Below are 16754 nucleotides of genomic sequence, written 5' to 3'. Positions count from 1 at the left end.
CAAACTGTTGAATGGTGTAATCCCAGCACAAGTTGCTGTCTAACATAGCTTGTTCGCAATCACCTCTTCAGCGACGGGCATGTGGAAGTGTGTGTGTGTGTGTGTGTGTGTGTGTGTGTGTGTGCCTGTGTGAGTGCGTGCATGCGTGTGTGCAAGTGACTATTGCGTGTGTGCCCGTGTGTGCGTACATGTGCCTAATTGTTGATCAACTGTGTATGTCTCCATGTTGCACAGGTGTATCACCTGACCCTTCACGACATTCATGCCCGGGGATATGTACGGCCGTTCTGCATGGCGTACCTGACCATGGATGAGAGGTAGGAGTACCGGTACACATAGCCGAGTGCACGTTACCTCAGTTTAGGTATGTTGCCCATCCTAAGAGGGACAGGGCTACTCATACCCATCCTGGGATGAGCAAATCAAATAAGCTACTGTAAGAGTTGAAAGGGTGACACAGCGTTTAATTAAACAACCCTGCCAGCACACGTCTGGCTTCTATTTCTCTAGTACATGTACAGAGGAGAGAAGGAATAACTGACGTGTAACGTTTCCTGAGTTACCGATGGAGTTTTTGGTGTTGAAAGTTAAAACGCTAGACTGTGTGCCCCGTTGTAGAGTCAACTCTTACAGTACTCAAGAAAATTGTTTCTATTGTCCTGTTTACTTGACATGTGACTGAATTGATGTTATTTGACGCTGGTAATTATCCAATTTTAAAAGTAATCACCTAGCCTTGTGTAAGATGGAAGATGAGATCACGGCTAATCGCAGTGTTGCAATCCTCTGGCAGAGTGGCGGCTTGCGGAAACGGCGTCATGTGTCCTTTTTTCAGGCAATCTCTATTAGCTAAATGGATTTCGTGATGTGCTCTTCTTGATCGCTTACATCTTGGCATCCACGGGGACCTTGTTTCATGCCAGCTCAACGGCCAAAGCACACAGGGTACAAGCTAGGTGTTAACATTTTCTCAACGGCAACACATGGTATCCCATCTTGCACACGGCGCACAAGCTAGGCGTTACCCGCTTTTCAACTGCTACTCTTGGTATCCCATCTTGCACACGGCGCACAAGCTAGGCGTTACAAGCTCTTCAACCGCTACTCTTGGTATCCCATCTTGCACACGGCGCACAAGCTAGGCGTTACAAGCTTTTCAACCGCTACTCTTGGTACCCCATCTTGCACACCTGTGCCATATAAAGAAGAGTAGACATACTAAACAAGGAGCAGAATGCTGCATGCTGGCACAGATATGCTACAGGCAATGTGATATTGAAGATGTGGCCCCGAGACTGCCTTACCTCGGAGATGTAGAAGTCCTCAACAAAAGCAACTCGACGCCAGCCACTATGCGCAGTTGTGTGGTTAGATTCCCTGACCTCCGTAACGCTCTCACGCTACCCAGTATGGCCTTTCTCGGCCGATTGGATTTGGCTCATCACCGTGCAGAAGTGCTCCACTCTGCGCCAGCTAAGCACTGTCGTGTCGTTTTTATTCTTTGTTTTGCTTGGTGTGCACAGCATGCCTTGCATGGCTTGCATGCCAAGAGTTGGGAACTACAGCAACCTGAAGTCTTTTCCTTCGAAAGTAATGAAAACATTCTGCGCATCTTCATTGCTGTCCTCATTCAGAAGGGCAATGATCCTTCCTCTTTGGTTATGGTCTTGTACGATTTTGATTCTGGACATAGGGCTTGGCAGAAGTCATCAACTTCTTCCTTGTGTAAGGATCTAAGCACGCACAGTAAGACGGATCAACGAGGTTTTAATTACTCTTACAACGAGAAATAGATGATGAGAGAGAGAGAGAGAGAGAGAGAGAGAGAGAGAAAGAGAGAGAGAGAGAGAGAGAGAGAGAGAGAGAGAGAGAGAGAGAGAACGACTAAGGGGAAACCCCAAGGCTATAAAGGGGCTGGGTAGCTAAGGCAATGAGTGGATGAGAGCGCGAATGTAGCTACCCAGGCCTACGGATAATACGGGAATGCGGGAACTTGTGTGGGGAGAGTGCGGGAGCAAGAAGTTAGAGCGAGGGAGGTAGGTTCCTCCTACACAAAGCACTCCTCATTACGAAGTTATTTGTGTTGACTGACCGGTTTCATATTTCAGAGAATAATCATCAGAGTGAGAGACGAATGACAAAATAACACGATCTATGTAAAAGCGGGCAAACTGTAATGGTACAAGTAGGCCGCCAAATTGCCAGACGGCCCAAGAGGAGTGGGAACCTATTCTACGGTGTAAATACTGAACCGATGGTGTACATACTGAACCGACGGTGTAGATACTGAGCCGACAGTGTAGCAGGCAATCGGGTCAAATGCAGGCAATGATTCTTTGACTTTCGTGATCGTCTTGGACGATTTTAATTCTGGGAACAGGGCTTGGCAGAAGTCATCAAACTCCTCCTTCAAAGCCATCTCGCTCGGCCACTTTTCCAACAAAACTGGGAAGACCTAGCAAAGAAAGAATGTCCCAGTCATGTTTACTAGTATCTTATAGGCTATTCAGGCTACGGCCAACATCACGTCTGAACTTGAATTTCCATGGTGATGCAGTGGTGCTTCAAATGACAAATGTGCAATCACTGATCGAACACGTCTGAGTCGTAGAAACATGGTCACCGTTGACTGTAGCCTGAATAGCCAATAACAAAGGCTGTAAACTTTTCTCTTGGGACCTTTTGCCAAAAGTACAAGGGGTTCAGTATCCAAACTGTAGTGTTTTTCTTCTTCTTTCACTAGGGCACGTTCGATTGTACGAATCCATGAGCCCCGAATCCGGATTCGCCAAATTTGGACCTGTTTGTTTGTACGAATCCGGATCTCGGTCGCACGGATCCGGATCCGACCAACCCACCTCCCAGAGCCGGATTCGACGGATTCGTTTGCATCGTATCGACTCAAAACTCGACATTTGCATACACTAGGTCAAGAGTTCACCATAATGCGTACAGATACATCGAAATAGTACGGGATGAGCTGTAGCAACTTGGTTGCTAAGGTCTTGAAACGGATTATCAGTTGTGCACATTCGATTGTATCCGTCTGATCGAAGTGATCTGGTCGGCGGGGATCGGGATCCAGTTTCTACAATCGAATGCAGCCTAAGCTACAGTACAAACATACACTGGGTGGTTATGGTTTCTCTTATGATCTTTGGACTTACATTATTATTTTCATAAGTTTGTGGGAAAGTTGCAAATGGGATAAGTCTGAAGAAAAAGTTGATTGTCACCACCAGGACTCAAACCAGGGACCATCGCTTATGACCAGTGATGCTCTACCACTAAGCTATGGTGTAGTTGTCATTCAAGCAACGCCCGTTCGTTAGGCCATGGTAAAAGTTACCTTTGATTCTCAAGAACGTGCGCACCGATTTTTGGCGGCGCACCGACGATTTTTTTAATTTCTATGCATGCACATGCGCATATGCGCGCATTAGCCGGCGAAAGGCATGAATCAGGGAGTAGTAAAATACCAGTATTTTTCTACTCCCTGGCCTGAATTATTTTGAACATGTGACCATGTACATAATTGTATGTGTGACCCTATCTTTGGAAATAAAAAAATTGTGGGAAATAAAATAAAACAACGCTCGCTCGCACCGATTTTCACAGGTTCATGACCTGAGAATCAACTTTATTTTTTACCATGGCCTTCTTATCATTATTGTCACACAAAGGAACCTTGACAACAGGTCACAGTGCTTAATACCTATGGCGGAGAGTGATACAAGAGTTCAGTGAACTAGAGAGTGTCCAGTCACTACTTGAGTTTTATGCTCAGTGAAGCATGAAGCTCATGTAGACACTGAACTCTTGTTATCATTCTTGTCGCCAGGTTACATGTACTGACTATGGGGGCGTTTGTTTTTCATCTACAGGTTTGGGTAGAAACTACACTGTACTTCTTTCGGTAGATGTGTTCGTTTTTTTCCTACCCCAAACGGTAGATTCTACTTTCCTCTGCCGGCTCTACCAGGTTTGAGGCTGGTAGAAGTCGGTAGAAGTTAGTAGAGGTACGGGATTTCTGTACTTGTGTGGCCATGGGAGCTTGTTTCCACAGAATATTGCACATCCTACTTGAAAATTGACGTTCTACCGGAATTGGTAGATCTGCATTCGTAAACTACAATCTACCGGCTTTTCTTTTCCAACGTTCGCTCTACTCTACTCTAACAAGTAGACGAAAACGAACGCAGCCTATATTCCGTAATGTACTTCAAGCAAGGCATGCGTACGTGAAAAAAGCCTGTGCGCAGGATCCCAAGATGTTCACCTGCCCATATTAGGATGGGGGAAATCGTTGGTCCGTCCTCAACATGTATAGTATACTGATAATCTTTGCGGCATTGTTGTCGGAAATGTCAATTTGATTGTAGTTGTGTCATGTTCACTTTGTGCTGCTTGTGTCCTTTGCCCGTTGATGTACCATGCAGGAAAATATTATTACACTTTGAAGATATCTTGCAAGAATTCACCAAGGTATGGGTTGAGTCTACTTGTTCTAGGGGGTGTGTGTGTGTGTGGGGGGGGGGGGGGGGTGGGGGGGGTGGGGGGGGGGGGGGGTGCTGGTGGGGTACCTGTGTTCTACTGGGGAAAACGTCAATATTATTCAGTATGGTAGTTTTGTATGCCATGCTCTCGCTTCCATCCCATACTTATTATGATGTCACCACTGGCTTGGCTTTTTCCAGGAGAAAGCACTTTGTGGATACTCTGGAGTTTGCGACTTCTAACTCCTAATTTGACTGCTCGGTGTGCCTATTGGGCGTTAGAAGATGGTTTGATGTCTTGTGTCGAAGATATTTTACCTCTGGAACTTGACTGGGTTGGTGTGTTTCTAGCTTAGCACTGCTCTGCACCATACTGGATGCTGTGTGTGCGTGCGTGTGCTGTGTGTGTGCTGTTCGTGAGCCGTGTGTGTGTGTGTGTGTGTGTGTGTGTGTGTGTGTGTGTGTGTGTGCGTGCGTGCGTGTGTTCTCTGTGTGTTGTTCACCTGATGCAGGTTTCAGAGGTCCTGAAGCACGGCAACTGGCCCATCTTTGAACAGGAGCTGATTCGCCGTGTCAGTGATTTGGAACACACAAGAGGTAAGGACACCAGCCAGATTGGCTCGGAATGCTCGGCACATGTGTCTGTTCTGAAGAAGCCTGGACAGCTCATTACTTCACTGTAATGACGTTGATAGAACGATTGCACCTCAAATATTCCAAAACTCAGGGCGAACTTTGAGTTGACTCCAAACTGTTCCATTTTGGAGCCATCTCAGTGACACGACAATTGACATCATTTACGGAAAAACTTGGAAAACTTGAAAGTACCACGGACCAGCACAAAAAGAGGCCTCAGAACAAATGTTAACAAATCAGGTCAGTCAGTCGGGTTACTTCTACAATGCTTATCTCGTTATTTCTGCATTGAATAGTGATTGATTTTCCGCGCCGAATTTCCGACGCTGCATGCATGTCCAATGCGCGTCAACAGTACTTCACACTTTCCTTTTCCCGCGTTATCACCTCAGCTATGCCAGTTTTGTATGTGGAAACCCCCTATATAATAGCAGTTTGGTCTATATTTTTAATCATTCAACATCTACCTTCACTGATGAGCTATGTATTAGCGAAACAGCTGTCTGAAGGAGTTTATCAATATCGTCTACGGAAGTGTCCTCGCAATGGTGATGGTTGTGTGCAGGAGGGTCTAGTCGGCTAAAGAGCGCAGTGTGATGGTGGAGGTGCCTCAACATTTTCTTCAATGGCCGAGAGCTCTGTCGTACCCTGTAATAATGCTTATCTCAAGTGAACAATCCACACAGATGAGTGTTTGGTCAATATCTTCTTGCTGCCAAACTGTTCCGAAAGAGGTCCGTTGTTTTGAATTGTGCTCACTGGTGTGTGTAACGTTATGCACGTGTTTCCTCTTGTTTCTATTTGTAGATGAACTAGTGTCTGCTCAGAATAAACTGGATGAGGAGGACACCAAGGTAGAGCTTACTGTCTAGTGTTAGCTGTCTCTTGATTGCTGTACTCTTTCTTTGTTAACAAATGAATGAAATAATCCCCATGCTCATGTCATGTCATGCGGTGTGTACTGCCTTCCGGCCTATGCAGCATTGCAGATGTGCTCGTAGTGGCCAAACACCGTGCTTTTCTCAGATTTCTCTACGCTTGGGAGGATAACATACGACGGTCTCTAAGGGGCCGGTCACACTGAGGGAAATTTTGAAAAAATCCGTGGTTACCATGGATATTTGCCGCTGAGCGGGAGATTTGAGAGATTTAATCCACTCGATGAAAATCAGATCGAGGCCCTGCTTTTCCGGGAGGGGAGGGTGTGCACGTGGTTGCCTTTGATTATTTGTCTCATTTCAAGGATTTCCGAATGCGAATGGGCATCTATTGAGTGAGTGTTTCCTACATGTTTTAGAAGGGCTGAAAGAGGAAAAATAATATTTGTGTGCACTAGTATTCATAAATATTCTCCTGTGTTATCTGCTTTATCTTTTGCTGTTTTCTGCTGGCTGGTGTGTGTGTGTGTTTGTACGTGTGTTTGTACGTGTGTTTGTACGTGTGTTTGTACGTGTGTTTGTACGTGTGTTTGTTCGTGTGTTTGTTCGTGTGTTTGTATGTTTGTGTGTGTGTGTGTGTGTGTGTGTGTGTTTGTACTTGTGTGTGTGTTTGTGTGCGTGTGTGTGTGTGTGTGTGTGTGTGCACGTGTGTGTGTGTGTGTGTGTGTGTAGCAACTTGACCAAGTAGCATATCAGCTGGAACAGTGCACTGGTAACCTGGAGGAGATCAGAAACATCCTGTCAGTCGTGCAAGTGCTAGTGGTCAGTTTCTCTTCTGCCTCTTCCAAGCTAGATGGTCTGCTAGTAGGGCGTTGCATGCATTGCGTTGTTTCTGACTTCACCAACTTAGCCTTAGCCTGGGTGATGGATACATTTCCCGGTTGCAATCGCATCCTTGAAAGAACCGCTTTATCTTAAAGTGTTTTGTCACATTCCACCTGGGTTTAGTTTTCCTTTCTTACTACCGTCACAGTACCGTGTATAGACTTGGAGATAATTCTGTATTTCGAAGTACTAAGTACTAGCTACACGCAGGGAATCTGCGGGCTGATATGTAGACACACAGGGAGTCTGCGGGCTGATATGTAGACACACAGGGAGTCTGCGGGCTGATATGTACAGGGGGTACTACTAGCTATGCATGACTCAGCAGTTGAAGTTTTGTTCATCTTGCAGGGTCGCAATTCCGAACTGGATGCTCAAGTGTCACGTTTTGAGGAGCTGTTCGAGTCTCATCGACTTCGCCGTCCCGCGTCTGAAACTAACATCCTGGCCAGCACCAGTGAGTACCAGTACTTTGCTTAGGACAGTGGTTGGGATGTGTGGTTGGGATGTGTAGCGCTTCTTACGTGGGTGTGAGTGTGAGAGAGGATGTGGGTGTTTGTGTCTGTGTGTTTGTGTCTGTGTGTTTGTGTCTGTGTGTGTGTGTGGGGGGGGGGGGGGGGGGTAGCGGCTGCGAGTATGCACTGTCAACACATACAGCTAAGCTCCCAGGCACCTCTTACGTCCACAAGTTAAGCTCCCAGTGGCATGCCATCCTCTGCTGTCCTCGACACTCTATCTACTGTAGGACCGGTAGCCTTTGGCAGGCATAACAAGTGGGAATTGAAAGGATGTGTTTGCTTTTATTATAAGTTTTTTTAATATACAGGTAGTTGTTCATGGCTGTTGTGTACATAAGTATCTGCGCGTGTGTATATGTGTTTCAGGTATTCCGAAGACAGGCGTCGATGATGATGACGATGAAGGTGGATCTTCTCGGCCAAGAAAGCGCTGTAAGGTCATTCTCGTTGTATTGTTGACATACGGTATTGGCATGATGTCACAGCATGTTTGTAATACAGTAAAACCTGTAACTAAAGACCACGGTGACTAGCGACCAGCCTGGTACTACAGACCACTTCGCCAGGCACGGACGGATGGTCTCACATTCGTAATATGGTTGTGCGGTGTAAACCTCTAACTAGGGACCACCTGCCACTAAAGACCGCTTTCTCTGGCCCCCAAGGGGTGGTCGTTAGTTACAGCGTTTACTGTACTGAGGTCTCGTGATGTATGCAGCTTTCTCTGTTGTGATGCGGTACGATACCTGCTTGTGTTCTCAGACCAGTTATTTGTTCTTGCGTGTTCTACCTTCTCCCTTGTCTTCCTTTCTTCTCTCTTACCTCTCCTTGTCTGCCTTGGCCTTCGTCTCCACCTCCAGCATGTCAGCCTTCTCTTGTTGAACGGCTGTGGTCTCAGGGCTGATAGCATGTTCTGTCTTGGCTCTTTCCGATCGAAAATGTTGTTTTCGACCTCCATGCCATTTTCCTACTTCGAAGTATTTTGCTTTGCACTGGATTTGCCGGGAATGAGATTGGATTTTGCTGGACAATTTCAGAGCGTTCTTTCGTTACTTTTAACCTCTCTGTGATCTAACTCTCCTTCCTCCGTCTTCATGTGCTGCTTGTGTGTGCAGCCAACACATCACCTCCACAGCCGGAGGCTGTGTCTGCGGATGCTGTAGCTGATCTTCAGTCTGTTTATCAGGTGAGTCACCCACGTATGAGCAGATAAAACCTGTATACCGTGTCCTGAGATTAGGGCTTTGCTCCGAAAACAAAGCACCTTTGGCGTTGAGAAGTGGTCGGATATTTCAACACCCACCCGACAAAAGCTCCCGCTGGGCTACTAGTATTTGACACCTACAGTATAAAGTATGGACTCGGATGGAGAGCCAAGGATAAATTTATAGAAAAGAAAAAGGACCAAGGAACTACAAGTTATGCTATAATGTCCACTAACACCACTGGTTACTAAGCAATCAGCTCATGCGATAACATTGCACAGTATAACCTGTCCCCGGCACGGCTGTTTTTTTTCGCGAAATTTGGACATTTAACAAGATGGCAGCCAAAAGTCTCGATTGGGCTGGATCGGCAAGGAAATTTGAATTTTCAAATTCTCAGCAGCCGATTTCGCTGTGGTTTTTGCTCGATTTAGAAAGCTACCAGGCCAGGTTTACCCGGAAAACAGGTATTCCGTGTTCCTCTTGAAACTAGCTTTCCGCTGGTACCTCACATGGCCAACTTCGTCTCAGGAACAGTTTGTTCCGCGTTGCACAAGTCAAGCCTTCTTTCTCGCTCGTTCCTTGATTCATCGTTGACATGCCTGCGTCAAGAAGCCCTTTCAGGAGTTTTCCCAGTCTAGCTTTCAGTTTTCCCAGGTAGAGGACTATCTTCTGGCTATCTTCACCAAGTTTTATCACGTCCCGTGCACAAACTTCAGGTCCCGTGCGTTCGATGCTGAGCTACCTTTTCATGCGATTTAGGGGACAGATGGCATGGCGCTGGAGTCGCTGTTGAGTCCAGGAGGCCGAGGCCTGGTGGAAACTGCCCAGTAGACATGTGGGGTATTGCTGAAAAAGGCAGCAAGCACACAGATAGCCCCGAAATTGTGATGTGGATCCAATTGGGCGTTTGTTCGAGTGCATACCGGCAAATTTGAAAGTTGCACCCGTGATCCCGGCGAGGAGAAGCTGAAAATCAGTGCGTGCGTCAATATCCAGACTACCAGGGACAGCTTGGAGAGGTTCGAAAAGGTCAGGATGCTGGTTGACCACGGCAGGAGTTCCTTTTACCTTCCTTCTCTCTCAAATTGTCTGGATATTGAGTATCTCGCTCGAGCGCTTTCAAATAATAAATCCTGGTTTGACTTGCGAAATCGTGGAACCACACGGAGAGTGACATGAGTTTCATCCCAAAACGCAAACTCCCATCGTATTCATGAGGTTTGTACCGCGTTACGTAAATCGCACCGAACGACTCCATATTGTTAGATGTCCGTGCGCGAACAGCCGTGCCCCGGGGAAAATTGCGATTCCGCGGCCGAGTTTTTTCCGCGTTTTTGCGATTTTTTTAAAGACCGCGTTTTCCGCGATTTTCCCGCGTTTTTTCAACTTTTCTGTTGCACTACACGTACACACAGTGCACTGTTCGGTCAGCAACGTCTCATCCGGTGGCGGCTTTGTACTCAAATATGACGAGCGCTTACACCAGAGACTTGTAACTGATTGATTTCACTACATACTCACTGAAAATTGCCTCATATCAACTGCAAACTTGCCGCCGCGAGATGATATCAATAATATTCACCGCATATTTACCGCAAATTATGCCATATTATGCCGCGTTTTTTTGCGATTTTTTCCCGCAATTTTCCCCGGGGACAGTATAACGTACTCTGGATATAGCATACTGTTCACTTTGCATCGGATGTACAGTTCTTTGAATGTCATGCATATCCTTTTCCAGTCATCTGCCGTTGGGTATTCAATGCCTCAGCTATAAAGTGCGGATTTTTTATGGCCCTTGGCGGTACGGTATATCCTGAACTTTGGCTCTACTTATCGCTTACTGTACTGAAGTACATCAGTAGATTCACTCAGGAGGCAGAAAAACAGTTCTACAGTCAAATCTGTCGTAAGCGACCGCCTCTCGGTGCAAGAAAAAGCGGTCTCTTACGGCAGATGTATGTGTATGGTAAATCCGGCATACCGGGCATGCATATATGCTTCCATGTACTCAAATCGACGAGAATAATGTATTGGACATTCAATAGAATATAGGGGTGCCAGGGCCAGTCGATCGCACTTGCAAGACAGCACATTTTCACACCTTGTAGTTGACAGCGCACTAGCACTGGCAAGTACAGTTTTGCACCTGACTGAACGACATACATGGGTCGCGGTCGCTTACAGCAGATTTGAATGCAGCCACTGTGCATGAAATCGCGGTCGCTGGTCGCGCACAGCAGATGGTCGCTCTGGACAGATCAATTTGTATGTGAAACCGTCGGTGCACGGAAAATCGGTTGCTAACGGTAGATGGTCGCCTACAGCAGAGGTCGCTAACAGCAGATTTGACTGTAGTACCCGCTAGTGAAAATAACTGGAATCTTCCAAAGCTGAAGATTTTGTGACAGTGAGGTGTTCTCATGGAGCAAAACTTGCTGAGTGTTCAACAGTGTCTTGTTTCCTGTGTTGCTTATTCTCCTTCCACTATCTAGCCGCAAACATTAGATGTGCTCCGAGGAAAGAGATTTGACCAGAAACTTCGGTGAGGGCATGCATATGGTCACACCCCAACCATTGCCAGTGTTTTCTTTCTGTTCTTTATAGACCGTGCATGTGGGTGCATGCGCTCGCACATGTGTGTGTGTGTGTGGGTGGGTGGGTGGGCGTGGGTGGGTGTGTATGTGTATGTGTGTGTGGGGGGGGGGGGGGGCATGCTTTGTGTACCTTGTATGCCCTTGTGTGTTTTAGTCGGATTGAATGCTTGTCATTTTAATCTTGTTTATTGCACGCAGCCATTCATTCTTGCACACTATTCATTTGACATGGCTTGTTCAACAATCCTTGCTTATGCATCAGAGTCTGAGAGTTGTTTTCTTTTCTCTGCTCTCAGCTCCCTGAAGGGTTTGTGTGGTGTTTGTTCAAAGCTGGCACTGGGACACCTCAGACGAATACTCAACGTAAGGCCTCCGTGCGTCCATTGGTACATGATTATACAATGCAGGATTTTACATTGCCTGGTTCTGTGTTGTACTGTCGTGGACATGGAAATCCAGTAGATTGACCGGAGCCGGCGCCCTCAGCGCGTACAGAGCGTTCCATGCAGTGCACATGTTGATCCGATGCGACCAGCGAGCTGCAGTGCATACATGTAAATGCATGTGTGTGCCGCTTACCCACGGCTGCATGGCCAGCTCCCTGGGGCCGCTAGACATGCGACCGGATTTCCATGTCCACGGCAGTACATGGCATACGTGTGCATTGCATGCTGCAGGGTTATACATGTCAGTGGACGAGTTTCTCTTTAGAATTGCTGGTGTTATTGACCGAGAGTGGCATGTTGCATGTCATGACACGGGACATACTATAGCTTCTGTGTTTCTTTCGCCAGTTGTTGTGTACATGGCTTGTACTGTGTTGTGTAGAGTCTGTGATGTGATGTGTGCTGAATGGACGGGAAAGTGAGTTGTTTGGAAAGAGAGCTTTGCAACTCCTCAGGCTCAAGCGATCTTGTTGTTCCATTGCTGTGCCAACACTCTCTTGTGGATATCTCTCTATGTGTTCTGCAGCATTATGGCCGTGATCATGAGGGTGTTGCTGTAGAGAATGAAGAGTTTCATTGTCTAGGTGAGTTCTGGTGAACCTAGATACATGTACATGTAGTTGACTGCTGTACTTCATAGATTATTCAATTGACTGAATTGGGGACTTCGCCATTGTCATTGTTTGGCCTTCGCTGTGTGTGTGTATGTACGTGTGTGTGTACGTGTGTGTGTGTCCTTCAGAGCCCCAATCTGCGCTATTGACAGTTGGTCGGCGAGTAGTGCTCAACTTCCTAAACGGTATTGATCGGTGAGTTACAAGGTACTGTAGTCTGTAGCATCTAGAGATACAACATGGGCTTAGTGGAACATGAAACATTGTGGAGTTTGCTCCCAGGCTGCCCATTCCAGTCACCTTTGATCAATGGCCACTTTTACATGTTTCACATTGCATTGCTGGCTTGAGCCATGCTTGAAGTCAGCAGGTCAGGGCTGCGCTCACGGTCGTGAATTGCATGGACAACTGATCACATAGAACTTTCAAGCAGGTGTGTCAAACGCACATCATTTGGGGTACTTTAGTCTCGTATCGTATCCCTATATGCTGTGACTCCCTGAGGAGTTGTAAATTGCCATTGACTAAATATGTGATGATGAGTAGGAATCCCTATCCATGTGCTTAGTGTCACTCTCCACAGTCTCCAGTCTTAACGCTAGATTTCTTTTTCATGTCTTTAAACAAAATTGTGCTCTCGATAATCTGCAATGGACTGTTGTGCTCTGAGTTCTGTTCTGTGTTGTGCAATGTTGTGCTATTCTGTGCTATGTACATCTGTTGCATAGATGCTGTGCTCAGTGTGAATGGCCACTGAGCTGTGGAGCTACAACATGGCGTCTGCCCGTCTTCTATCGCTCTCAGGTACGAGCACTGACTTTGACGGTGGCCATGGGTTCCACTTTGGGACGATGGCGATGGATGGGTTTGGAAATGATTTCATGGTGTGGCAGGGACACATGGGACGAGAATCCTGGCAATGGACTGTGTATCTGTACTGGGTGACTGATGTTTAGCGCTGTTTCACATCTATCACATGACCATTATACAGGACAGCCATGTTGGTTCCAACTCCACTCAACCCCTGAATCTATGGGTCACATGATACCGGCCATGTTCATTTCACTGTTCACATTTCTGCACAAATTTAGTCACATGACAAAGATGTGAACCCACTCTATTGTAGCAAGTAGTAATTTGTCATCATCAACGCTTAGGGCGCGTTTGGATGGTACGAACTAAAACAGGATTCACCAGAACAGCGCGTTTGGTTGGGACTGCACCCACCTGTTCTGGGTCGGCCAGAACATGTTCTGCTTGCTCCGGCCTCGAGGCCGGAGCAGACCGAGCAGTTTCACTTTTTCACAGTGAAACCTGGCGGGAACATCGATTTTGGTCCCAAATGATCACGTGCATACGCTTTTGGGTTGGACTCGTTGTACCGTACAAAGTGACCATGGTGACCCATACACATTTTGAAGAATGCACCAAATTTCACACATTTTTCCACGAAAATGTGTTCTGTTTCTGGAGTACCGTTTGGTTGGCATGAGGCTGCTCCATGTGCACCAGCTGTTTGATCCTGTTCTAGATCGTACCAACCAAACGCACCCTTACTTGTGATGTGTGGGTGTGTTTTTGTTGTTGTTGCAGTCAGCGTTAACAGTGTCTAGCTGGGGTGAGATGTCATTCAAGTCCTGTGTCGAGGAGCTGTCAGGTCTGGAGGATGCAACGTGCACGCCACCTCTATTTCAAAAAGAGTGAGTATCATAACTGCTGTGCTAAGTACTCCAGTGTTTCATATAGACCTGGAAGGGTGGAGACTACCAACTGTTACTTGTGCCCAATTGTCATCGGGCAGCATACTGTAAAGTGCGTGATTTTACTTAATATTTTAGAATTTTAGCAATGGTCTTGACAACGGTCTCCGTTCAGCAATTTGAGCGAGAGGCACTGTTTTGCTCGCCTATTCAAATAAATTATAGGTTCTATTCCTCCTATCAATACTCACAAGGCAGTAGGAAAAGCGCGAGCTCCCACGTAGGGAGCGACACACATTTCGACTCGAGACTACAGTTACTAAAATGTGCTGTCTTAAAATAATCGGGCTGGTTGGGAATTGCTAAACTTTCCCCCGCTAACTTACCTGTTTTACAATATCTTTAGTCCATACATATAGGTGCCTTGTATAGCTAGCAAATACTACTGTAGTTTACTCTTGCAAATTATGGCATCACTTCTACTGCCAGCCCTGCTCCCCTGTACCTTGCATTCCTCTTTGCCCTGCAGGTTGTAAGCAGGTTGTCTGCAGGTTGTAAGCAGTTGCAAAATTCCTTGTGACCCATTCATAAGTCTCTCTCTCTCTCTCTCCCTCTCTCTCTCTCTCTCTCTCTCTCTCTCTCTCTCTCTCTCTCTCTCTCTCTCTTCCTCTCTCTCTCTCTCTCTCTGCATTGCATCTGGCAGGAGTCTTCAGTTCTTCGACGCTACAGATGGCAGTGGCATGGTCTTCCCGGCAGGCCACAGTGGTAGCGGTGCTGAGTCAGCACGCATTGGTAGCCATGACGACATGCACAGCCTGCCGCAGAGTGACCAATCCAACGAAGATGTGCGGCTGGACACACGGCAAGCTAACCTGGATCATGTTCCTTCGCCGAGTAACAAGGTGATTGGGTGGCTAAGCAAGGCTGGCAGCGCCGATGAAAGTCTTGTTTCTGCACACGATGTAGCCAATCAACCACCTGATACTCCGTCCAGTCAGGGAATGGCGTCACCGGCAGATGCGGCACTGACTTCAGACTCTTCATCACAACTCGACCCCGACATACTTGATGAAAGCAACCCTGAATTTCGGTCGCTGGATGCCAGTGCTGCCGCTGCCCTGACTGCTCAGCAAGACATTCCCCGCCAGCCGCAGGCTCCTGCAATCTTCCACTCGCCGTCGTCCCCGTCCCCAGCCAAACGGACACCATCGTTCTGGGACGAGCCCGAGGAGGAGTCCGTTGATCATCCGGTTGGCCTGATACCTCGTCAAGAACCTGGCGGAGACTCTGACGACGAGAGCATAACACCAGCTAATCCAACAGCTTCTACGCTTGTTACGACTACTGCCACGACTTCACCCGCTGCTGCCGCTGCTGCTAGTGCTGTGGACGGTGGCAATAACGTGTACACCGGGTTTGACATATCGCAGGCGATGTCGAGATCACCGGATACAGTCAGACGCGATAATCTCGTACTGGCCCTGGAAAAGGACCTGCCCAGTGGTGTTAATCTGCACCGTGAGCAGCCCAAGGCCACCAGCAGCCCTGTCGTTCCACGGCGACCGTTCTGTAAGGCTTATTGTCATTGTTGTACTGTACTGCATGTGCAAGATACTCTCATTCCCTCTATCCTGTTTCCTGCGGTGTACGCACTACATTGGTGCAGATGACGTGCTGACTTAGCATCGGACGTTCGTAATAATTTGACTTCAAGGGTCTCTCCGATCAGGTGTTTGTCACCAGGCGGGGAAATGACCATACCTGTATGTACTGTGTACACAAGAGAGAGATTGGAAGCTGTGTCGCAACTCTGAGTTTCACGTATCACTACAATCATCAGGCAACCGTAGACACAGCTTCCAATCTCTCTCTTGTGTACAAGGCTCTGCCCTATATGGGTATTGAGCACTCTTCGGACAGTGAAGCACATTACTTGATTACGTGTACTGTGTACAGCATAATTGTGTTGGTAGTACAAGTAGGTGTACACAACCACATCAGTCATGTTGTCATGCTGGTCCCCAGTAGATTCATGTGTAGTACACCTGTAGTCATAACTGATTCTTAGAGCAGACTGGGCATGTTTTCTGTGATCCTGCGCATTGCAGCTAATGAGAAGCAGCAGATGAAGCGACAACATGAGAAGCAAATCACGGCACTGCCGAAGAAGCAGAAACCGACACTTCTGTAAGATTGTTTTCCTTGTGTGTGTGTGTGTGTGTGTGTGTGTGTGTGTGTGTGTGTGTTTGTGTGTGTTGGTTCCATTCTATGCGAGTGTATCAAGAAGATATAAATGACCTGGGTGGGGGCCTTATAACTGCGTATCTACTTCAGAAGTATACGATTGTATGTGTACAAACACAAACAAGGCCGGTCTATGTATGTGTATTGGTGTTTACACTGCGCTTGCTGTCTACTGTCGTATCTACTGTGGTGTTTCTGCAGACCACTCGCACACACTTGCATCAGATCATACAGTGATGACCTGTGCCACTTACAGGAGTCAACACCCGGTAAGTTACTCTGCTGAAAGTTGTGTGACTGGATCAGGAGTGTGCTCCCCCTTATACACGTACTCCACTACTGTACCAGGACATGGACATTGTGTGTTGAAGTGGATTCGTATGATGGCAGGCAGGAAAGAGTGTATTCGACCTTTTGTGAAATTCCATGGTGAAACTCCTGCCTACAATTCTAGTACAGGGAGTGTGGGGCTCGCTTATCAGTATTTCTGCTACATTGCATTGAACTGCAATAGTTCTTGTCAGAGCTATAG

The 16754-nt window shown here is 47.0% G+C and overlaps 1 protein-coding gene across 2 annotated transcripts in view; it reads left to right on the top strand.

The window, feature by feature from the left end:
• The window catches only part of LOC135816099 (uncharacterized), a 28674-nt gene that overhangs the window by 4284 nt on the left and 7636 nt on the right, over nt 1–16754 (top strand). For both annotated transcript variants that reach the window (XM_065329470.1, XM_065329469.1), the window contains exons 4-20: nt 235–317; nt 4440–4485; nt 5009–5093; nt 5940–5986; nt 6743–6832; nt 7247–7352; nt 7780–7845; nt 8529–8599; nt 11117–11166; nt 11515–11581; nt 12191–12248; nt 12407–12473; nt 13007–13082; nt 13872–13978; nt 14682–15547; nt 16087–16165; nt 16424–16491. In XM_065329470.1, coding sequence (XP_065185542.1) covers nt 235–317; nt 4440–4485; nt 5009–5093; nt 5940–5986; nt 6743–6832; nt 7247–7352; nt 7780–7845; nt 8529–8599; nt 11117–11166; nt 11515–11581; nt 12191–12248; nt 12407–12473; nt 13007–13082; nt 13872–13978; nt 14682–15547; nt 16087–16165; nt 16424–16491 — 2032 coding nt within the window. The remainder of the gene's footprint in view (nt 1–234; nt 318–4439; nt 4486–5008; nt 5094–5939; nt 5987–6742; nt 6833–7246; nt 7353–7779; nt 7846–8528; nt 8600–11116; nt 11167–11514; nt 11582–12190; nt 12249–12406; nt 12474–13006; nt 13083–13871; nt 13979–14681; nt 15548–16086; nt 16166–16423; nt 16492–16754) is intronic.

The sequence above is a fragment of the Sycon ciliatum genome, chromosome 4 (assembly GCF_964019385.1).
Source record: "Sycon ciliatum chromosome 4, ocSycCili1.1, whole genome shotgun sequence".
NCBI lineage: Eukaryota > Metazoa > Porifera > Calcarea > Leucosolenida > Sycettidae > Sycon > Sycon ciliatum.
Note: the sequence above shows the minus strand (reverse complement) of the source record. Positions and strands in the feature narration are given on the sequence as shown.